The 24,482-nt window shown below is 40.2% G+C and overlaps 1 protein-coding gene across 21 annotated transcripts in view; it reads right to left on the bottom strand.

The window, feature by feature from the left end:
- Positions 1-2,332: 2,332 nt before the first annotated feature.
- Positions 2,333-24,482, bottom strand: part of USP28 (ubiquitin specific peptidase 28) — an 80,347-nt gene continuing 58,197 nt past the window's right edge. For 11 of the 21 annotated variants that reach the window (XM_025357702.1, XM_025357695.1, XM_025357705.1 and 8 more), the window contains 13 exons: positions 22,067-22,246; positions 19,600-19,808; positions 18,295-18,365; positions 16,695-16,923; positions 13,052-13,243; positions 12,295-12,434; positions 10,493-10,588; positions 9,108-9,286; positions 8,910-8,988; positions 8,044-8,123; positions 7,403-7,526; positions 5,721-5,916; positions 2,333-3,894 (listed from right to left, as the gene is read on the bottom strand). In XM_025357702.1, the coding sequence (XP_025213487.1) occupies positions 3,719-3,894; positions 5,721-5,916; positions 7,403-7,526; positions 8,044-8,123; positions 8,910-8,988; positions 9,108-9,286; positions 10,493-10,588; positions 12,295-12,434; positions 13,052-13,243; positions 16,695-16,923; positions 18,295-18,365; positions 19,600-19,808; positions 22,067-22,246 (1,951 nt within the window). In that variant the 3' untranslated portion in view covers positions 2,333-3,718. Of the gene's footprint in view, positions 3,895-5,720; positions 5,917-7,402; positions 7,527-8,043; positions 8,124-8,909; positions 8,989-9,107; positions 9,287-10,492; positions 10,589-11,947; positions 12,134-12,294; positions 12,435-13,051; positions 13,244-16,694; positions 16,924-18,294; positions 18,366-19,599; positions 19,809-22,066; positions 22,247-24,482 lie in introns of all 21 variants that reach the window. The other 10 variants (XM_025357699.1, XM_025357698.1, XM_025357700.1 and 7 more) reach the window with 2 other exon arrangements.

Here is a 24,482-nt window from a genome sequence, read left to right on the forward strand (position 1 = left end):
ATGCAATGCATACAACCAATAAGGGCTCCATAGCTAGAAGATATAAAGAACTCCTATAAATCATTAGGTTAGAGACAATAAATCCAACAACAAAAATGAACAAAAGACCTAAATAGGTATTTTACAAAAAAACAATGACCAAAGGCCAGTAAGTACATAGAGAGGCTCGATGTTAGCATTCAGGAAGTGCACATCGAAACCACGAGATTATCAAAATTAAAAATACTGATAAAACCAAATGTTGACAAGCATATGGAGCAACTGGAACTCACAAACCGACGGTGGGATCAAACTGGTATAACCATTTTGGTTATATGACCTGGTAATTTTACTTGTAGTTATACACCAACAGAAATGCACTCATGTGTGCATCAAGACATGTACAATGAATGTTCTTGGTAGGATTGTGCATTAGCAGCCAAAAATGGGGAGCTCAAAGGACAATAAATGGTGAATATGGTCATACAATGAAATCCAATAAACTGAGCAAGGAAAATGAATAAACTAACAGCTACAAGACTTCTGACACCATCCCATCTATCCTACCCTTGCTACATTCCCAGCACTCCACTTGATCCTTGTCTCTTATTCACTAAATTGTTTTGTTATATGTTATCTACCTCATATGTTCTTGAAGTGGATAGGGTAAAAATGAGTTAGCATGCCTGCTAGTTCTTAAAGGAGCTAACAAATCCAAACAGAAGATGATTGCAATTCCAGTTAACCCAGTCTAAATCTAGTCTCAAGAGAATTTATGCTGAGGTGAGGTATCCTGCTCAAACTCTTGAATCATTTTGGGTAAGGGTCACATAGATTTCTTCTTCCCCATGTCCTTATTCTTCTCAAGTCTTTAAAAAGGTAAAAACCAGGCCAGACACAGTGGCTCATGCCTGTAATCCCAGCACTTTGCGAGGCCAAGGCGAAGGGATCATTTGAGACCTGTCTGGGCAACACAGCAAAACCCCACCTCCACTAAAAATACAAAAATTAGCGGGGTGTGATGGTGCACACCTGTAGTCTCAGTTACTTGGGAGGCTGAGGTGGAAGGATCATTTGAGCCCAGGAGGCGGAGGCTGCAGTGAGCTGAGATCATGCCACTCACTCCAGCCTGGGGGATAGAGTGAGACCCTCTCTGAAAAGAAAAAAAAAATGCTTAGCCTGACAGCTGTGAAAAAAACAAACAAACCAGTCTGAGACCTTAGTTTGTGGAGGCCTTTGGTTGTACCTCAAGGTAGTCAGCTACTGTTAGGAGTAAGAAACTATTAATAGTTCTCAGGACTCCCCCTGGTGGATCCAAATGATACAGACCACTCAGCACCACACACTCCAGATGTCCACCTGTTCCTTTCTTGGCCAACTGTAGATTCCCAATAGCTGACCAGGAAATAACTACTGTGAAGGAGACACAAAACAAAATATTTTACATGACTACCAAAGACAGTTGAACAGTTGTTAAAAGCACAGGCTATGAAGTCAGACACACCAAGGATTAGTGTGCTAGTTCTACCACTTACAAGATCTATGACCTTGGATAAATCATGGTGCCTATCGTCATCCCAGTGTTAAGTAAAATAATATAACTGAAGCACTGCACACAGGACTCAATATTGACAGGGATTAAAAAGTGAAAGGCAAATGGTGGTACACAGAATGTTAAACTGTAAAAGGTAATCAGTAAGAAAACTGATGAACTTCCCATGAAACAAATCTTTGCAATGAGTTTTAAAACACTAAAGCACCTCTGAGTATCTGTAAAACATGGCCTACCATTAATCAAAGTACAGTTTGATCCCTGAAAAACATAGGTTTGAACTACTGAGTCCACTTACATGAAGTTTTTTTCAACCAAACGCAGATTGAAAATAAGAGTATTCACAGGATGCGAAAACCCAAGCATATGGAGGGTCTTTTCCTATATGTAGGTTCTGCAAAGCCAACTACAGAATTTGAGTATGCATGGATTTTGGTATATGCAGGGGTCCTGGAAGCAATTGCCAGTGTCTGCTGAGGGATGACTATATAAGAAACTCCATTGTAAGAAAATTGCTGGTTTTGCATTCTAAAATTTGACAAATTACAAAGTAGATGAGCTTACATGCAATGCAAATAGCCAATGAGATTAAAAAGTATCAGTTATCACTAGGTGCTGCTCAAGAATTGACTGTTGCCTTTTATTTCAAACACTGGCACTTCAGTCCCCATCAAGTTTATCAACCCTTTAATCTGCTTTTTGGTTTTAAAGAAAAAAATTGGAACAAGACAAATACCAAGTACGTCTATTTCCCAAATGGAAAATACATATTTAAATAAAGACCATACTGCACACCAAAGGTAAAACAAATACTTTTATTGCACATTTATAAAATCTGCATAGTTGTATCAAGAGTTCTTCCCTTTCATGATTCCATTAATCTTTAAAATTTGGTTAAAACACAATATCCAATCAGAAGCCTTTTAAAAATGATCAGTGGGAAGTATTTTTCTCTACATATACATATATATATAGTTTTGCATATGTATGCTGCTTTTTTCTTTCGCTTTTTTTTTTGTTTTTTTTTTGTTTTTTTAAACAAACCCACATCCCTTACTTTTAAGGGCAAAAAAGAAGGCCGGGTATGGTGGCTCGTCTGCAATCCCAGACTTTGGGAGGCTGAGGCAGGCAGATCACGTGAGGCCAGGAGTTAGAGATCAGCCTGGCCAATACGGTGAAACCCCATCTCTACTAAAAATACAAAAATTAGCCAGGTGTGGTGGCACACGCCTGTAATTCCAGCTATTCGGGAGACTGAGGCACGAGAATCACCTGAGCCCAGGAGACGGAGTTTGCAGTGAGCTGAGACTGCGCCACTGAACGCCAGCCTGGGCGACCCAGTGAGACTGTCTCAGAAAAAAAAAAAAAAGAGCAAAAAAGAGGAAGTGAACTAAAATAGTCTTTGGGCCAGCAGAAGCCTTATTGACTGTTTTTGACTGTTTTATGTATTAGAAAATTTTACCTAAATGCCTAACAACTATTAATGCATGATCTTCAGTCAAGTTACACAATGCTGTTCTGTCTAAAGTCCTTAACGCTTTCCTTTCTTTCACTGAGGACTGAGTATGAGGTTTTCTGGTTTATTTAAAAGATAGAAAAGAAAGGAGAGAGACAGGTCTCTTTTGACTTTTCAACATCTTACTGCCATGTGATCTTATATTCTACCCACATATAAAAGGGCGCGGTTCATCAGCAACCCATTTTGTCATCTCCTGTCAAGAGTCAGGCAAGGTTTGTACTTCTAATCTCTTGCAGTTAAGAATTTTTAAATGTCATCTGTATTTGATAAAATAACTAGTAGATGTTCATCTGGTTTAGGTTCTCATGAATCATTCTTCTATTCTGCTGTCCAAAATATTTATGCCTGAAGGATAATTTTAAAAGTGGCAAGAGGCTTAGAAAAGCCTAAGCATTGTTGTAGGTACAAGGCATTTCAGGTCTTCTGGTGTAATTCAACACCTTAATACACTGCTTTCTGCCTTTTCTAGTGAAATAGCTTTTATAATTTTGTACCTAAAAAGTGCAATTTTATTTTCAATCCTTCTTTACACATGCAGCATGGTTGGGGTCTGAATCGGAATCTTATGTGCCCATCTAATGCTCTTCCCAAGGTGAGCACTGTGACAACGAACTTCTGTGCAAGAGGCAGGCAGCCAGAAACCAAAATGGCCTTGAACATGTGGGAGCTTATTTCACTGTCACAGTTGAAACTCCTTGAATTGACTCCATGACAGCTGCAAATCGGCTACATAGGTCATAAGGAGAATTGGGTCGAATAGTTGGAGGCTCCTTCAAGACGATGATTTCTGCAGAAGGATCTAAAAGTCTGGGTAGAAACTCCCCTAGGCACAGCTGCAGATTTTCTGTGGAGGGAAAACAGATGTTACATATACAGCTAAACAGATCTCTGAGTAAAGGTGAATAAGCCTGAAAGGCCTTCTATTAGCCCCTTACCTAACCTCAAACATCAAAGCATTATGCTGGCCAGCTACTAATAAATAATTATTCCTTCAGGCCAAACCAGGAGCAAAGGCAAATAAACCAAACTTTAGCTCACTGCTTTAGGCCACCTGAAGCTGGCAAAATAACACTACATAATTACTTAATTATGAAAGGGTCTTCTAACCAATTGTCTTCTTAAAATACAAGGAAGTAGATATGATACTCTAATATAGATATGATGGTAATATTTTCTTTCAAATGTTTACAATATATCCATGTATACACACGGTTTCAAATCAGGGGTGTACAATCTTTTGGCTTCCCTGGGCCACACATGAACCTCACTAACAATGGCTGACGAGCTTTAAAAAAAAAACCTCATAATGCTTTAAGAAAGTTTACAAATTTGTCTTGGGCTTCAGGTTGGACAAGCTTGGTCTAAATAAAAACTGAAGACAGTAAAGGGAAAGACATAGCAACTAGCTATTACAGAATTTTAAAATAAATACTATCAACTTAAACACTTGAACAAGTCAACGGATTTTTTTTTTTTTTTTTTTTAAGATAGGGTCTCACTCCATTGCCCAAGCTGGAGTGCAGTGGTATGATCTCGGGTCACTGTAGCCTCAGCCTCCCAGACTCAAGCAATCCTCTCACCTCAGGCTCCTGAGTAACTAGGACTACAGGTGCACACCACTATACCCAGCTAAGTTTTCATTTTTTGTAGAGGCAGGTTCTCACTATGTTGCCCAGGCTGGTCTTGAACTCCTGGGCTCAAGTGAGCCACCCACCTCGGTCTCCCAAAGTGCTGGGATTATAGGCGTTAGCCACTGTGCCCAGCCCCATCAATAGAATATCTTTATGTCAGTGAGAAACTAACAAAGAGGATTCATATCAGAATATATACCAATTTTCCAAGTCTACTGAACTCACCTAAAAACAACCAGCTTTAGGTTCCCTCCTCAAGATGCTTGAAACAAGTAAGGATATTCCACTAATAAACTAATTTTGAAGTCATCATAGTTAATATGTTATGTAACTTCAAGCCACAGAAAAATTTAGTCAAGGCTCCCTCCCATAACCATACTCTGCATGAATTTTTTTTTTTAATTTTTTTTAATTTTTTTAATGGAGTCTCACTCCGTGGCCCAGGCTGGATTGCACTGGTGCTATCTTGGCTCACTGCAAACTCCGCCACCCAGGTTCACACCATTCTGCCTCAGCCTCCCGAGTAGCTGGGATTACAGGCGCCCGCCACCACACCTGGCTAATTTTTGTATTTTTAGTAGAGACAGGGTTTCGCCTTGTTGGCCAGACTTGGTCTTGAACTCCTGGCCTCAAGTGATCTGCCCACCTCGGCCTCTCAAAGTGCTGGGATTACAGGTGTAAGCCACTGTGCCCAGTCAGATTTTGATTTTTCAATTATAAAAGAGTTCATCTTTTGGCACATGAGAGAGTAATGGAAGTCTGACATTCCTGGAGAGCAGTGACTTTTTTCAAACCAGGCTTGTTGGCTGCCCATGGAGGTGATTTGGCAGTCACAGGGAAGTTAAAAAAGGGAGGTTAAGAGGGGCAGAGGCCCAGGTTCCCTCCTCTTGTTTCAATAGAGCAGAACCATTTTTAATTTACTTATATGCTAGAAGGTTCCAATTCCTTAAAAAGGTTTGGCAACCAGTGCTATCAAGTGAGAACACTGCAATTTCTAGAATTCTCAAAACCTTACAATACTATTAGCAAGAGCATATACCTGCAATATCTTGCCCAAGGTAAGAGCACCAATGGTTTCTCATGACCTCAATGGCATCCAGGTCATCCTTGGAAATGTCATTATTAATGATAAGGTGAATGCAGGGGATGATCAGTTCATTCATCACATTAATGCCCTCAGTTACAGAGTGATCATCATTTGTTTCAAAGAGAGAAGCTGCTTTGGCATTCAGCTCCTACAGATAAAAGGTAGAATTAGGTGGGAAAAAGTCTGAAAAAGATAAATATCTCTTTAGTAACAGCCTAAACAAGGGGTTCCCAAACTTTACTGCACATTGGATGTACTTAGGGATCTTTAAAAACTACTGATGCCTGGTTCCCACTCCTGATATGCTGACTTAATTAGTGTTCAGATGACCGGGACATTGGGATTTTATGAAAGCTCCCAAAGTGATTCTAGTGTAGCAAAGTTTATGACCCACTGGCCTAAACTTGTAAGTCAAGGTCATGCTTAACACCTGTTTCAACCAAAGACCCGTTCACTGGTTCTCCATCTCCTCTGAGCATCAGAATCACCTGCAGAAGACACCCTGCTGCCCAGGGTCTTTCTCAGGGATTCTGGTTTAACTCTCTAGGGAGAGGCCTGAGCTTCACAACTGTCTGCAAGCTCCCTATATGATTCTGATGCACACTAGGGGTTGGGATAATGGAAAGAGTCTAAATTCCTATTGCTGCATTACTTCAGAAGCTGAGTAGGATATTCAAAATGTCAATCTATTTGGTGACTTAAAATATAAAAACATGGCTCTAATAATATTCAGATCCATCAAATCAACAAGATCCCTTTTCAGTTCCAAAGTGGCCCTGCCACACCTATAACTAATACAGATGTCAAAGTATAAATCAGAAAATAAAGCTATTGAGTGTATGTCATGACTTAATCTCACCCATCCAGTATGAACAAGGTCAAGGCAGTGGTAGAAACATTGCCCTGACTTCTGTGAAGGGCAAATTTGCTGGGTACTGGTGAAAACACACACAAGCCCACAGTCTGAAGGCAGGCCACCGCTTTACAGTTCTCTGAAGGACACACATCACATAAACCCCTGGGGAGGGAAGGGGATGTAGGTCTGCCTTTCCATGTAGTTTTACAGTGCAAATCAGGCCAGGAGAGAGTTAGTCTTCACTAGTATATGACAATGATGTTATCAAAACAGCAGGACCAATTCTTACAGTTCCTACCTTTATTTTTAAAAAATGGAGTGTCTTAGAAGTCACTAAAACTTTCACCTACCAACTTAAACGTGAACATGGAAAAAATGCTGCATTCCTTCCACACACATTTATTACATGCTTCCTACATGACAGGCACAGAGGAAATGGCTGAGTGAGAAAAGGATCTGTGCTCAAGTAATTTAGAACCCAGTAGGAAAGCAATGTGATAAAATCTATAATGCAGGCATACATGAAGGGCACACAGAGGGATGACTAATTCTCACCTTAACGTCTATCAGTTATCATTGAAGAAGAATGACATTCACTAAAAGTAACTGAAAAAGAAACCTGTTCCAATGTAAAACTGTTCATGGGATTTGGGCAGAGGGCGGGGAGGAATCTACAACCTGCTGAAGATACTCTGTTTTGAAAGCCGTATCTTTTCCTGGCTTCAAGGAGCAGAGGTAAACAACAAAAAAACCTTAAGGCTTTACAAACAGTACAAACCAGAAGGCATTTTCTTCGGTACAGAGCAATCACAGATTCCTTGACCCCCCGGCGGGGCCCCTTCATCAGCAGGGCGGCATTGCTCTGGTAGGCATACACCAGGTAGGAAAGTGCCTCTTGGTACCTTAGAAAAATGGGAGAAAAACAACAGCTGAGTGCTCTTTTACCAAAATCTAGGGCTTAGACCTCACTTTTCCCCATTTCAAGAATCTACTTGGCTGCAATTATGAAAAAGTGAAGGGTCAAAGACTGTAGCCAGTCTCAGCTCTTCTACAAATTGGCCTAGCCATCCAAAGCAAATCATGAACCTTCCCTAGGCCTCAGTTTTTCCCATCTCTAAAACAAGGAGTGCTCACTAGGGTCCATGTCAACTCAAAAATTCATTTTCTGAGTTCATCTTCATTGATCACAAAGACAGTCTGGCACAACATATCTCTCAGCTAATACATCTCATTATGTGAAGGATGAAAAACCATGTGTGATGTTTAGAGCAAAACTGAAGCACTGGAAGAGAAGAGGCACACTAGTGTATGTGACAAGGGAGTTTATGCCTGGCTGTGACTCTTTAGTATTCCCAGGTAGGCATCTATAGAGAACAGCATCCTGACTAATAACCTTGGTAAAATAAAAGGCCAACATACTTTCCTTTTTGATAGAGTTCTAGGCCTGTTAGTAGATACACAGACACTTTTCGGAACAAACTATAATCTTCATGCCACTTCTGAAAAAGAATGACTACTATTAATAATTATGATCATAATAAATTGTTAGTGTCCTTTCCATCTAAGTTTTAAATTCATTACAAATATTTATTGAGCACATCTGGCTAACCACAAAAATAACAAACAAAAGCTTTCAGATAAAAACCTACTCAACATTTAATATAAAAGTCTACCATTGACCTTAATTTTCAATGTTCTGTTCCTTTCACTTGAGTAACAGAAGTATTTATTTCCTACGAGCTTTGGATTTTATCCTAACAGCTATGCCAAAGATATTCAGCTCTAACTTAAGTGAATGACCTCTTTAGGACTGGTAAAACCATCCAGATACTGAAAATATGGAAGGACACAGACATTTCTAGTCATACAGAGCAATGTTCAAGTTGAGTAAGTGTGGTGAATACACCTTGGGTGGTACATAACATTGTTTTACATAGGATGCAATTGAAAAGGTGTAGCTATGTATTTCAATGCATATTTTAAAAAATGTATCATTTAAAACAAACCAAAAGCATGATTTCAAGAATTTTACTGCCTAGGACAAGGCTAAAATAGGTATTTAAGGGAAGTGCTGATTCACTCTAACTGAAGAATGAAAATAAAGAGACCTACTATTCTGAGGGCAAGAAAATATCATTTATCCATTCTTTACTACGATTTTTGGGGGAAAGTGGGAGAACAAGTCAGTTTGTGATAGCACAAAATCGTTCATTTTGCCTTAGGTACCATCATTTACCTCAGGAATTAATGCTTTTGCTCTATAGACTTAAAAGAAAAGACTTTACCTTGTACTCTTCCATATTCATGTCATCTGGACCAATTTCCTTCAGTTTCGCTTGAGCCACCTTCATAATGCTGATTGATCTGTGTGGGACAAAGTTCAGAAAGCAATGAAAGGGCACAGGGCAAAACTTCCCCAACAGAGGAGTCGGTCTAGCCTGACCCAGACCAAGGAGGAATTCACCTGAATATTCTCTTCTCACCTTTCATCATAGCTAAGATTTTTATCTGCAAACTGTTCCAGTAGGGTTCGTTCTACTACCCTTTTAGGTGCTTCATTTTGGAAAAAGTAGACAAGGACATGTTGAAGTCGAGGATCACTGTGAGAGGTGGGGGTCTCTTTCGCAAGCTGATAAAGCCTGGAGTATTCTTCATGGAATGCCTATTAAGGGCAGAATCAATAGTTAGAAAATAGTGTGCTGTGGGCTTCTGCACTCAGAAATTGATGCCTTAGGAGCTAGGCAGTCTCTTAACTCTAAAAAAAGCAACTATGGAATATTTAAGTTTCTTGCATTTCATAAGGGATGAAACTCTGTTAGCATTCTGGCACCAAAAGCATACTGTATTTTTTTTTTTTTTTTGGTATGTGAGACAGGGTCTCACTTTGTCACCCAGGCTGGAGTGCAGAGCCATGATCACAGCTCACCGCAGCCCTGAACTCCTGGGCTCAGGTGATCCTCCCACCTCAGCCTCCCAAGTAGCTGGGACTACAGGCATACATCACCATGCACAGTTAATTTTTGTATTTTTTATAGAGATGGGGTTTCACCATGTTGTCCAGGCTGGTCTCGAACTCCTGAGCTCAAGCAATCCACCCACCATGGCCTCCCAAAGTGCTGGCATTACAGGCATGAGCCACTGCGCCCAGCCTGCTGTTCTCTTAAGAAATTCAGTTTTCTCATGAAGTTCTCAGAAAAACAAATATTTAGTTTTAATTTTTATAAAAGGAAGATCCTTACGTGTCAATGACTTAAACTTTAAGCATCTATACAAATGCAATTTTACTCAAGTATGTTTAAAAACATGGCCTGCTTTGTTACGGCCTCAAAATTACAAAGGCACAATCTAACTCAGTGTTACTAGCAGACAACTCCTAACAACAACAATGAAAAGCCCTCTAGGCTAAGTGCCTCAGCCTCCAAATTAGCTGGGACTACAGGCATGTGCTACCATGCCCAGCTAATTAAAAAAAAAAAAAATCCTTAGTAGAGATGGGGGTCTCACTATGTTGACCAGGCTGGTTTTGAACTCCTGGCTTCAAGCAAGCCTCCTCCTGGGCCTCCCAAAGTGCTTAATTACAGGTGTGAGCCACTGTGCCCAGTCCTTTTTTTAAAAATTTTTTTATTTTTTAAGAGATAGGATCTTGTTATGTTGCCCAGGCTGGAGTGCAGTGGTGCAATCACAGTACATTTCAGCCTCCAACTCCTGGGCTCAAGTGAGCCTCTACTTCAGCTTCCTGAGTAGCTGGGACTACATGCACACACCACCATACCTAGCCTTAATCCCATTTTTTCCCTTCTTATAGAATTATTTCCCCAATATTACGATGCCTGTGTTGTAAGAATTAGAATTTTAAAAACATTGATACCTTAATCAGCCCTGCTTCAGACCCATCTCGGTCAAAGGTCTGACGGGCTTTAGCTATGGCCAGGATGACCCCTTGCATGGCAGGGCTCAGCATCACCTACCACAAGGGGGCACAAAACACAGAGAGAAAGGAGAGAAGAAAGGTTCAGCAGGAGACTGTATGAAAGCAGGCTGAACAGAGTGCTAAAGGGCAGTAGAGCAGTGTGCTCTTTGGCTAACATGTATTGCAAGCTGAGTTTCACACACCCATTCCTATGTGCACCCACCACCTCTGTCCTTCTATATAATGTCAACACCCTGCCCAAGACAAGCTATTCCTACACTATATGTTCTAATTTAGTAGGATGAAGAAAGATGTAAGCCTAAAAATATCTCCCAATATGGCACTGCTGAAGAATTCAGTTAAATTATAGTTCTCAGAGGGGAAGTGTCTAAGGTCAGAATTCCAATTTAGTTCTGTACTTTGGGTGTGTATCTTACACACACAAATACTTTAGTTTTATTAGGATGAACAATACATTTAAAAGAGTCTGGAAACTAGGGACTATAAAAATATGACTCCATAAAGTGAAAACTTTTCAAGGATTTTTTTTTTGCGGGGATAGGGAGACAGACTCTCGCTCTGTCACCCAGGCTGCAGTGCAATGGTGCGATCTCAGCTCACTGAAACCTGCGCCTCCCGGATTCAAGCGGTTCTCCTGCCTTAGCCTCCCAAGTAGCTGGGATTACAGGTGCACACCACCACACCCAGCTAATTTTTGTATTTTTAGTAGACAGGTTTCACCATGTTGACCAGGCTGGTCTTGAACTCCTGACCTCAAGTGATCCACCCACTTTGGCCTCCCAAAGGGCTGGGATCACAGGCGTGTGCCTCCATGCCCGGCCTTGTCAATGATTTTTTTTTAAATACCCCACAGGAAAAAAATAGAAATCTGAGAGAGACAGAATTCATTACTGTTTACGTGCAGTGCAATTGAAGAGGAGACAGACAACAAATAACTTGGGGTTCTATAGCTTCTTCCTAAAGCTTTAGAATTAAAAATAACTTTAACCCACATTTGTTCAGCTCACTGGACAACTGAAAAATTTATATCTGGAAGTAAAATAATGGACTAATATCCAGAAAAAAAAGATTCCCTACTTTAAATTAGAGGCAATCTTTCATCCATAATACCAAAAATAGAAGTAAATTTTACTTTTCTGAGCAATCTAGACTCTGCAGTGGCCCCATTAAGTATAAGCCTGGGTAGATACACATATGCTAGGAGCGCTATACAACAGAAACACAGCTATCTTTTAAATAATGGTAACTAAGGTTAAAACCAAATAGCCTTTCTTGACAATCATTTGTTGCAATGAGAAAATATCAGCTATTGGCAGATACCTTAAAACAGTCACAAGAAAAGGAAATATAAGACTGACAACAAACAGCTAAATCCTGCACTCATCTCTGTACCTCCTCATCATATCCATCTGCATCAGATCTAACCAGAATCCTTCCCACACTGGGAATCTCGACTTCAGAGACCTCAGAATTAGGCTGGGCAGTAGACTCTGCATCATTAGCCTTTGGGGGCTGTTCTGACTGCTCTGCAAGGTTTGTTTCCTGGGGCATGGGCTTCTTGGGTTCAGCTTCTTTAAGCTGTGGCAGCAGAGTTGGGAGAAAGAGTAAGAAAAAACAGGAGAAATAAAAAGGGGTTGGTTAAATGCAGCAGAGACACAGAATAACAGAAATGTGAGGAAACTGGCCCTTGCTGCTGAAAGCCTGGCCCTCCTGAACTTGGACTTCCCAGTCATTCTCACCTCACTCAGTGCCGCTTCTACACCGCTCTTCTCATAGGCACGGGCTGTGTTTGCAATAGCCTGGGCAGTTTGCTCCTTTACAATCACAGCATGCTCAGATGACAAGCAGCGAACCCCATGAGAAGAGGCTACTGAAGGCTCTGATAAAGAATTGTACAAAGGTCTTAGCATCTGACAATAAATAGTCTAGAACGCTCAGATAAAAAGCAAGCAGAATGGATACAGTTTAATATACAACCCTGTTAACATAGCTTTTTACAAAGCCTATGCAGATTTTCCCTAGAAATTAATAACTATAAGAAATGGCTACTTCAGCAAGAACTCTGATAAAGTCTGCAAATTTTGAACCCACAGATAAGTCTGTAAAATTTAATGCACTCCCAACTTTGTCATATTTGTATACATTAAGAAAACTTTCTACAAACAAGCATCTTTCAGGAAGATCACCTTTGGAGAATGGTTTTCATAAAGTCTACCTATTAATCCTATCATAGTTTCTCCCATAACCTGGGAAATAAGCAAAACTATATATACAGTGAAGGTCACAGGTAGTCTTTCTGATACTGCTTCTGTTAATCAGAAATCACATTTTAATGCCACAATTCATTCCATCAGGTTGTACCTGGCATACCAACTGTATATGAAATATACTGTGAAGACTGTGGCATCACCTAGCCAGTTGAAGAGTATAGGGCTGGCTAGGGGAGTACTGCACGAGACGTTACTGGATCACTGGCATAAATGCCTTCTCAGATACCTTGCGATGTAGAGAAGTCCTGTGATGAGGAGTTGGTGGAGGACTCCATTTGAGGGATTTTGCAAGATTGCTCTTCTTCCCACTCCTCTACTTCCTGCTCAAACCGCCAGTTATCCTCCTGAATGTAATGCTTGAGTTCCACAGATAGGGCTTCTACTTCTGACATTTGATCTGATTCATTAGGGGCTGCCTCTGAGGAAAAGCAAAGATAAAATTAAAAGATCACAAGGAAACAAAGATCACAAGGAACCAAAATATCCTTTTTAGAAAAGAAGAAAGCAGTGTATTTCATCTTTATCTTACTCCTAACTAAAAACACATACACATATAATCCATCAGAAATGCAGGCTGAGTAACTCTTATCCAAAATGCTTGGGACTAGAAGTGTTTTGGATTTCAAAGTTTTTTTCAGATTTTAGAAAATCTGCACCATTAGTTACAGCTGAGCACCCCAAATCCAAAAATTCAACATCTGCAATTCAAAATTCTCCAATGAGCATTCCCTTTCAGCATCATGTAATGAAAAAGGCTTATAAAGTTTTGAGGATTTTGGAGCATTTGGGATTTTGGATATTCACATGTGGCATGTTCAACCTGTATGGACAAAGTAAGGACAACAATCGATAACAGTGCCTGACATTTAGTAGGCACTCATTAAACATCTGCTAAGTGAATGAATAATACAGAATTAAAGATATGGAAAGTGGGCCAGGTGCAGTGGCTCATGCCTGTAATCCCAGAACTTTGAGAGGCCAAGGCAGGCAGATCACTTGAGGTAGGAGTTCAAGACCAGCCTGGCCAACATGGTGAAACCCTGTCGCTACTAAAAAAAAATACAAAAATTAGCCAAGCATGGTGGCACATGCCTATAATCCCAGGTACTCAGGAGGCTGACGTGGGAGAATCGCTTGAACCTGGGAGGCAGAGGTTGCAGTAAGCTGAGGTTGCACCACTGCACTCCAGCCTGGGAGAGACAGTGAGACTCCATCTCAAAAAAAAAAAAAAAAAAAGATTTGGAAACTGGTCACTGTCAATCACTGGATATACCAATCATTTCAGGGAAATTCAGAAAATCATTAGAGCCAATACAAATTTCAAGCTAAATAGTTTTATCAATTTAACTACTGCATTTGGTTGATAAGAATGTCCATTTCAAAAAGGTTAGAGATGAATTTCAAGACATTTAAACCATTAACTTTCACACAATTAAGTACTATGAGAAAGCAATTTGATACAATGGTGAAATGGCCAATAATACCTGGCTTTAATGGCAAGGATATCGACGACATATTAAATTTCACTTTCTAACCCTGTGACCAAAACAGTAATAATTTTAAAAAAGCCTATAGCAGATTAACACCTTCACATACTGGTTGCCTTAGTCAGTCTTTTCACTAAGCAAACGATAGTTTCCACTTGTTTGTTTCTATAACATAAAAATAAACCACGCATGCAATAACAAGGCTCCTATATACCAACAGCTAGTATATTCAAGCAGCTATTCATTCCTTCACAGAATAAATACACAATTTTGACAATCACTTACTGTTCAATGATCATTCTCTCCATTCCCTAATCCTCAACCACACTAGCAAATCAGAAAGATAATGTGCTACCTGGACAGAACATCTTACGTGTTTGTTTTTTTGAGACAAAGTCTCACTCTGTTGCCCAGGCTGGGTGCAGTGGCATGATCTCAGCTCACTGCAACCTTTGCCTCCCAGGTTCAAGGGATTCTCCTGCCTCAGCCTCCCTGGTAGCTGGAATTACAGGTGTACACGACCATGCCCGGCTAATTTTTGTATTTTTAGTAGACACAGGGTTTTGCCATGTTGGCCAGGTTGGTCTTCAACTCCTGGCCTCAAGGGATCCGCCTGCCCCAGCCTCCCAAAGGGCTGGAATTACAGGCGTGAGCCACTATGCCCGGCCAACACTTTTATTCTTTTTTTTTTTTTTTTTTTTTTTTTTTGAGACGGAGTCTCACTGTGCCTCCCAGGCTGGAGTGCAGTGGCGCGAGCTCGGCTCACTGCAAGCTCCGCCCCCCGGGTTCACGCCATTCTCCCGCCTCAGCCTCCCGAGTAGCTGGGACTACAGGCGCCCGCTACCGCGCCCGGCTAGGTTTTTGTATTTTTAGTAGAGACGGGGTTTCACCATGTTAGCCAGGATAGTCTCGATCTCCTGACCTTGTGATCCACCCGCCTCGGCCTCCCAAAGTGCTGGGATTACAGGCTTGAGCCACCGCGCCCGGCCAACACTTTTATTCTTAACCTGTAAAAGTAATGGCGTGAGTCACCATGCCGGGGCGATGTTTCCTTACTTATGCAACACAGTAAAGTCTGAATACTAAAAACAAAAGCTTTCTATTATCTCACTTGTAAAATGTTCATCGTAAGATCTCTCATAGAGGATGTGAAAGAAAGAATAATGTAAATTGAAAACACCACAGAATTTGGAGAATTGTATTTGAATCTTGGGACTGCCATTTATTTACTAACTATGTGATTAGTCAACTTTAGAACCTCTTGGAACCTGTTATCCAGCTGGAAAATGAAGATGACAACATTTTCTAACTCCTTCCCTCCTTTCTACAGTTGTAAGTTCTTAGAGAAATAAAAGTTTGAAAGCATGCTTTAAGGAGTAAAGTACCAATATAAATGATAATTATTATTGCTCTTTGCATGAGCAGTAGTACTATAAAAATTGTTAAACTATTCAGGCAAATATACCTGTAAAACCTGTAAAATTTAGTTACTCTGGGCCAGGCTCAGTGGCCCACAACTCTAACCCCAGCACTTTGAGAGGCTGAAGCGGGTGGATCACCTGAGGTCAGGAGTTCAAGACCAGCCTGGCCAAGCTGGTGAAATCCCGTTTCTACTAAAAATACAAAAATTAGCTGAGCGTGGTGGTGGGCACCTGTAATTCCAGCTACTTGTGAGACTGAGGCAGGAGAACCACTTGAACCCGGCAGGCAGAGGCTGCAGTGAGCCGAGACTATGCCACTGTACTCCAGCCTGGGCAATAGAGCAAGACTCTGTCTCAAAAAAAGAAAGAAAAAATTTAGTTATTCTCCAAAGGGTGCAAAAATATATGTACTATCAGCACCGTAAGATGGGGCAAGAAAAAAAAATATTTCACTAAAAACACAACAACAATTAGAGAATTAAAGTCTATCTACCGGAGGAAAGTTGAGTAAATTTTAAAAATACGTATATTCCACACAATGAATTATTATATAGTTGTTAAACAGAATGAGTAGATCCTTTTTCTAAAAATATAGAGATTGCTAAATACTCAATTAATGAAAAACGTTCAGAGTTGAATGGAAAAATAATCCCTTTGGGGAAAGGGGGGAGGGGCAGACACAGATAAATAGAATCTAGCATATGTATACAATGTGTCTTGAAGACTATATAAGAAACCTAACATTGTATACTTGCCGGGGAGTGGGACTTGCGGTCAAGGAAAGAAGTAGTAAAGCAAACTTGTTTTTCCTTTTCATTCCCTTTTATACTGTCTATATTTTTTAAATGTATTATTATATAATAGTAAGTTGTAAATTTTTTAAAAAGCAGTACAAGACTGTTCTTCTCCCTGAGCAGTACAGATTTTCCCCAATCTATAGATTCTGCCAAGATATTTTTACCTGCATTGAAGTAGGGTAGTTTGTCATTAATGTACATCAGACAGTAAGCACTAACATTTCTCAGGCCCCCATAGGAATCTCTTTCAACTTCTTCCCAGGAAGATTCAGTAACAGAGATGTCATTGTACTTGAGCCAGCTCTGTCGGGGCTGATTATAGATATAGGCCCAATAGTGTCCAGCATTTGCTTGTCCTTCATGAACAAGAACTGCATGCAAGCGATAAGGCACCTGTAAGTCAGAATGTACATTCTCCAGTCAGGTGAAGCAAAGTAATCTGATAAAGTTTAGGTTATTAAAAATAACTATTTATGATGTGATTAATGTGAGGTTCATATTAAAACATCTTGTGGATTCAAGATGAAGTCAACAAAAACACAGCCTTGGAATTGATCAATTATGTCTCAGTTCCCAAATCTTGAAAACCAGATCATTGAACTACATGGCCTCTCTGAAGACTCTTTCAACTCTAAACTCCTCAGATCTAAAACCAAATATAACCTAAACATATGCATCCTTCTAATTCAAAACCCTGTTTATCTAAAAATAGAATCACCTTGACCACTCACACTGAAAATGCTTAGCATATTTGGGACCTAAAAAGGTTAGCAGCTATTTTGTTCCACACCTATTTTATTTGGCACCAAAATTTAAGTTAACATATTTAACTCAGCCACATGCTTCTCAGAGTTAAGTGATCACTGATCTATCTGGAGTGAAGACCCTTTTAATGACATACTTATTTGTTACAAAATTTGAAAAGCACATTTGTATATTTTCAATATGGAGAAAATAAAACAATGCTTAAATGCTAATTAAATACTGGTAAAAGAGATGAAAGTCGTCACAGAATCAAATTAAATTTACACTTACTTTGACCTATTTTAATTACTGGTGAAGATTTTTGAATTAACACAAAAGAAAAACTGGGGAAACCTGAGTTTTACACGGTGCATTCCTGTTAAGCAATGGGACTGTGCCTCAATGCCATTCTAGAAACAGGGCTCTCCTCCTACAGTCATTCTGCCCATTCCATTCATTCACACAGAAGACACTGAAAGTCCATGCCCCTAACTAGAATAGGTTCAGAGACACTCCTGGAGGCTCTCTTCCCCTCCATTCCCAGAATTTATTCTAACAAAAATTTCTGTGGATAGTAAGAAGTTCTGTCCTCTCTTTTGGAATTTATTATTATAGAAACAAAGCTTGAAAGCATGTTGTTAAATGAAAGATCTTGAAGAATCATGGAACTTTCGTAAAGAAAGGATAACTGTTCTCTAGTTCAGTTTTTCCCACTGCACTACTTAAAGTACCATTATGTGAGTAATTTTTATTAGTATCTGACAGCAAACCTTTCTAAAATATGAAAAAATTCCACGTGGCAGAATTCAAACAAGTATGTGTTAGGTCCTGTTGTTGATAAAAGGTATATTGCTTTCTTTAGCCTAAAATAAAGAAACAGAACAACATCAATTTCTACCTTAAGTTTATTCTTACATCTTAGGGGAATTCCCATTGGGTTTAAAAGAAAACTATCAAATTTTATTTTTGTATCTACCATTAGCACATGCCTTGACTACTTCCCATCAATTTTCATTCTACCTGACGAAGGAGAGGATCGCAGTACATCTGTTCAATAGTCTGAGTAGTACTTGCAATACAATTCTTTAAATCTGTTTGGAAAAAGAAAAAAGCTTCATTAAAATTATCTCATTCTATGTCACACAGGCTACTTCAACTAAGCAAAGAATATTGCTAGGGTCCTAATGATTTCAGCTTCCCTCTAGGAACCACGAAGCAGTACACAGTTTTAAAGCAGCTAACTTTAAACCGAACTTTAGGTTATGAAGGCTTTTAGTTCAATGTAATTATATTAAGGTTTTGAAAAATTATTTTTTATAATTGGCACCACAATTTCTAAAAGAGTAAGCTGTTTAGGAAAAGATTTTAATGGGTCACTTGGCTGTAAAATGTATGTCTCAGACAGGATCTGAAATGAGAAAGCAGAACAAAGGGTAAGGCTAAATTTCTCTGAATAGGAATCTGGGAAGAATCTGGAATTTCCATCATCTTTTTGTTCCCTAGACAAAAGGAGAAAGGAAGGGGGCTAGTCTGAGCAATATGGGCAATGAGGTCAAAGGGCTTTTTAAGAATACAATGCTGAATAATCCAATTTTACATTGTGCGTACTGCTCAAACACTCTGCCTCATTAACCTTCAGTAAAAGCATGCTTCATATAGAAAAGACCGAAGAGTAGAAGTCCAGAAAAGTTAAATGCTAAATCTGGGTCAACTTAAGCTAGAGTTCAGATAAACTACCACAGAGACAGAAATCAGCAGATGCAGAAAAATCTCAGCAAAGGTGATCACTTCCCAGATATTTTGAGGGGGAGATCCTTCCACATCTGTATAATAGGGGTGTGTGAGCCAAGCTTACAGGGCACTAGAAGTGCAAAAGAAGTCACAATTACCATGTCAAAATTCAAAAGCTTGGGCCAGGCGTGGTGGCTCACACCTGTAGTCCCAGCAATTTGGGAGGCCAAGGCGGGCAGATCAGTTTAGGTCAGTAGTTTAAGACCAGCCTGACCAACATGGTGCAACCCCGTCTCTACTAAAGAAAAAAAATAAAAAACAGCCAGGTGTGGTGGTACATGCCTATAATCCCAGCTACTTGGGAGGCTGAGGCATGAAAATCGCCTGAACCCGGGAGGCGGAGGTTGCAGAGAGCTGAGACTGCACCACTGCACTCCAGCCTGGGTGACAGAGCGAGACTCCATCTGAGGCGGGGTGGGGGGGAATTCTGTAGCATGTACAGTAATGTCAGGAAGTGCACCAAGGTGCTTAACCTCCAAACAGTCAAAAAACAGAAAAGGCAAAGAGTAACTGACAAGTTTTAAAAGAGCCAACCTTGTATATCTTGTTCAATCTCACTCCTCCACCTCTGAAGACAGGTCTTAACAAAGTTTATCTCCTCATCTGTGACTGTTCGTGGAGCTGGCTGTGCAGGCATTTCCATGGAAGACCGAGAAGATGTCAGTGGTTTAGACTTGTGTAGAGAATCTTCAGGAGAAGAAAAGCTACTTTCAACATCCAGAGAAGAGCTTTCTGTACTTGTACTGAGGAAGACAAAAATCATGCTCAGATGATAATTTCCAAAAGACACCTTAGCCTAAATTATGTACTTTGGAAAGCAAGATGCTATATGAAAAAGTACAGGTATTCAGTGAGCATTAACTCTATAAAGGTACGGAGCCAAGCTTTTTCTCTAAATACATCATCTCATGTACCACAACTGGCCTGTGAGGCAGATACTATGCTATCTCTATTTTACCAACTGCAAGCCTAAGGTTTAAAGAAATTAACCAACATGCCCAAGTTCACCAAGGTACAAGGTAATGAAAAGGAATCCAAAGCCAGATCGGCCAGAGTCTTTAGTTCATGTTCTCTGACCACTGATTATTCCTTCTCATGAGGATGGGAAGAGAAGGAAAATGGAAAACAGAAGACTAGGCCTGCAAGAATCAAAGAATCAACTACAGTGTTTACAAGATGAAGGCAACTAAAGTGACACTATCCATCCAGGAACAAAATACACAGAAGCAAGAAAAAGGAAGCATCAGCTGAATATACAACTCACAGGAATACACACTAGGTGACATCTTGGGGAGTTCTGAGAGAAGGTCTTCAAGTCAAACAATCCTAGCTCTACTACTTTAGCTAAATACCCAAGGAAAAGAGTATTTAGCCTCAGGTAAATAATATCTCAACTACAAAATATAAATGTTAAATTCTTTACCTCTTTACTGTAAACTAACAGAGAATAAAGCATACAAAGTAAATGCTAATTTCTCTATTAACCTATTGTCAGAGTAAAACGGCAGGTCGACACACCAGCAGGAATATAAAATAAGTTTCTAACTGTAGTTAGGTTTCTCTTTTACACCGAAGCTCAAGAATATAAACTTCCTATATTTTTTTTACTTTAAAAAAAACTCTCACTCCTGCCAGGCGCGGTGGCTCACGCCTGTAATCCCAGCACTTTGGGAGGCTGAGGCGGCTGGATCACGAGGTCAAGAGATCAAGACCATCCTGGCCAACATGGTGAAATCCCGTTTCTACTAAAAATACAAAAATCAGCGCACCTGTAGTCCCAGCTACTCAGGAGGCTGAGGCAGGAGAATCGCTTGAACCTAGAAGGCGGAGGTTGCAGTGAGCTGAGATCACGCCACTACACTCCAGCCTGGCGACGGAGTGAGACTCCATCTCAAAAAAACAAAAACAAAAAACCCTCACTTCCTCCTCACTCTCTCACATGCACAAAATAATGGAGGAAATCTCTTTTTCCTAAGGTCCATATTTATGGAAAAATACGCCCAACAAGAGAATAGATATCTCAGTTTCAGAGGAGATTACACACATACACCTCCCTGTAATTTTTAAATCTAATACCAAGCACTATTATTTTAGTTGATTAAAAAGCCTGCCAAACCACTTTTTAAATTAAAACTATTTACATTTCATAATGTACATAAAAAGATTCTATTTTTTTAAAAAGTGAAAAGTGAAAGCGCAGCCCCACTCCTATCCCCAGACTCATGTCACTCCTTAGAGATAATCATTCTTGACATTTGGTATGTTCTATCCAAATAAGCATTTCTATGCATACATGGATGAATAAATATTAATACATGGGGGAGGGGAGGATTGTTGGGGAGAATAGTCAAGATTTTTTGACAAAAAAGTCTAACTTTTTATTGAGTATTAGCGTTTTTATTAGTCAGGCAACACATATCAAATGTCCCAGCTACGTTTCATAGCTCCTCGAGGCAATAAAGATTGTTGCGCATGGCTGGATGGAATCAAATCAGAGGGCTCCTGTGACTTTGCCTCCCTCTGTCTTTACTAGAGAAGCCCCTCTAGGCTGTCCTCTTATTTCTATCCAGTTCTTTTTCAAGTATTAATTTTCTGTTCAGGAATAAGCCTCCATTTCCTTGATGTTTCTTAGTCATGCATATTTCAAGTGTGGGAGCATGAGATGTTTTGGAAGAGCAGGGCTTGAAGTTTCCTTTGAGAAAGGCCTTTAATGGCAGCTAGCTTGTAGTTTAAAACAAAGCATCACTGAGTGGAGCCTGAACACTATCCTGAACAGTTCGAGAAGCCTCTGAAATAACCCAACCGTCCTATGGATAAGACAAATGCACTGGTGGGCCCACTCCCACCCAAGTACAGGCGGCAAAATCCTTCCCTTTAAGACAAAGAGTTCACAGCTCCTGTGCTCTTATAGGTAAGTGTGAATCAGGTATAAAGATAGTGCATAGTTTAAATTATACCAGAAAAAACAATACATACCATTTAAAAAAATTGTTTTCATTACCTTTCCTTGGATGTCTGGTCAGAAACTGGGCAGTGCACTGAAGAAAGTGGTAATGTCATGTGTGTGTCACTTTCAGGTGGACAGCTTTCTGAGGCAGGTTTTGTACTAGCAAATTCAATAACATATTTCAGCATGTCCGGGAGCGGGAACCGAGCTGGGCCTGAGCCATATTTCACATACCTAAGAGGCAAAGACATTGGTACTCTACTGCCCGAGTCTGTTTTGTATTTTACGAGTCGCTGACAAAAGATCTGTTTAGCACATGGAGTCAATGAAAAGGCTTATTCCTAGAGGTTATACAATATTTAACAGGGTCCTCATCTATAGGGTAAAAATTCCGTAACTACAAAACTAAAAATTGCCAACAATCTGAAGTTGTATATCTGGCAGGAAACATTTCGAATGGGCTCCTATTCAAAGTCATGACAGTTACACTTTCTCATGAAGTCATATTACATTTAGGTTTTGATCATTTATTTATTTTTTGTTTTTGTTTTGAGACAGAGTCTCCCTCTGTCGCTCAGGCTGGAGTGCAGTGGCACGATCTCGGCTCACTGCAAGCTCCGCCTCCCGGGTTCATGCCATTCTCCTGCCTCAGCCTCCTGAGTAGCTGGGACTACAGGTGCCTGGCCACCATGCCCGGCTAATGTTTTTGTATTTATAGTAGAGACAGGGGTTCACCGTCTTAGCTAGGATGGTCTTGATCTCCTGACCTCGTGATCCGCCCGCCTCAGCCTCCCAAAGTGCCAGGATTACAGGCGTGAGTCACCGCACTGGGCTTTTTAATGTATTTTTGAGATGGGGTCTCGCTCTGTGGCCCATGTGGGAGTACAGTGGTACAATCTCAGCTCACTGCAACCTCTGCCTCCCAGGTTCAAGCAATTCTTCTGCCTCAGCCTCCTAAGTAGCTGGAATTACAGGCGCCTGTCACCTCATCCAGCTAATTTTTGTATTTTTAGTAGAGAGAGGGTCTCACCATATTGGCCAGGCTGGTTTCAAACTCCTGACCTCAAGTAATCCACCTGTCTTGGCCTCCCAAAGTGCTGGTATTATAGGTGTGAGCCACCGTGCCTGGCCAGCTTTGGTCATAAAAATAAATTGTTTCTTAAAGGAAAAGAAATGTATTACTAGTACCCAAATCTGAAGATAATTTTAGTGAACTAGTATCCAAGGTTTTTTCCTTTGCTGCCCTTTAGATTAACTACTTTACAATCAAGAAATGAAAGAAAGCAAGCCAAAAATAGGAAGTAGGTGTTGATAAAGGCCAGAGTTTAAGAAAGTGACAAATCTTTCCTCTGCAGGGTCCAAAGTACCCTATTAGTCATATACTGATTCAATGGCATGGGCCAGGCATAAATTACTGAAGATTTCTTTAGAGTGAGTAAATAATAAATACCAAATACTCCGCCATTAGTAGAACATTACGTTAGACTCAGTAAAGAGATTTAGTTTAATGAACTTTCAAGTTCACTCAAGTAGAGAGTCTAAATGGTATGATAATCAACCTGACCTGTTGATACAGGTAACCCCACAATTCTGGGATTCCATTTTACAAGGGAAGAGGGTCACATCACATTTTTCTTCTCTAAATAAAGTGAAATAAAGAAACAGGTACGGCCGGGCGCGGTGGCTCAAGCCTGTAATCCCAGCACTTTGGGAGGCCGAGATGGGCGGATCACGAGGTCAGGAGATCGAGACCATCCTGGCTGACACGGTGAAACCCCGTCTCTACTAAAAAAATACAAAAAACTAGCCGGGCGAGGTGGCGGGCGCCTGTAGTCCCAGCTACTCGGGAGGCTGAGGCAGGAGAATGGCGTGAACCAGGGAGGCGGAGCTTGCAGTGAGCTGAGATCCGGCCACTGCACTCCAGCCTGGGTGACAGAGCGAGACTCCGTCTCAAAAAAAAAAAAAAAAGAAAAGAAACAGGTACAAAATTTAGAGAAAGAACACCATCTATTTCTACATTTAAAAAAATTATAAAATGAAAGTGGAAAACAAAGCACAATGCAACTCAAAGTCAACTACATGTTAGAGGGTAGACAGCACAGGCACTTCATCTTCACTAATTTAAAGAAGAAAGAAAATTTGAATCTGCTAACTACACAAGTCACATCTTTCATTTAAAAGATCTTGACTGGGCACAGCATCTCATGCCTGTAATCCCAACACTTTCGGAGGCTGAAGCAGGAGGATCACTTGAGGTCAGGAGGCTGGCCTGGGCAACACAGTGAGACCCTGTCTCTATTTTTTTTTAATATAAAAAAATTAAAAATAAAAGGATCTCAAATGTATAAAAGTAGAAGAACCTTAAGAACTGTTTTATCCCTTCCGATCTATCTCCTCGCCTTCACTTCTCCCATTATCAGCTTATCTAAACTCTCATCTTTCAAATTTCATGTGACTTTTTTTTTTTTTT

This window comes from Theropithecus gelada, chromosome 14 (genome assembly GCF_003255815.1).
Source record: "Theropithecus gelada isolate Dixy chromosome 14, Tgel_1.0, whole genome shotgun sequence".
In the NCBI taxonomy this organism is placed as follows: Eukaryota; Metazoa; Chordata; class Mammalia; order Primates; family Cercopithecidae; genus Theropithecus; species Theropithecus gelada.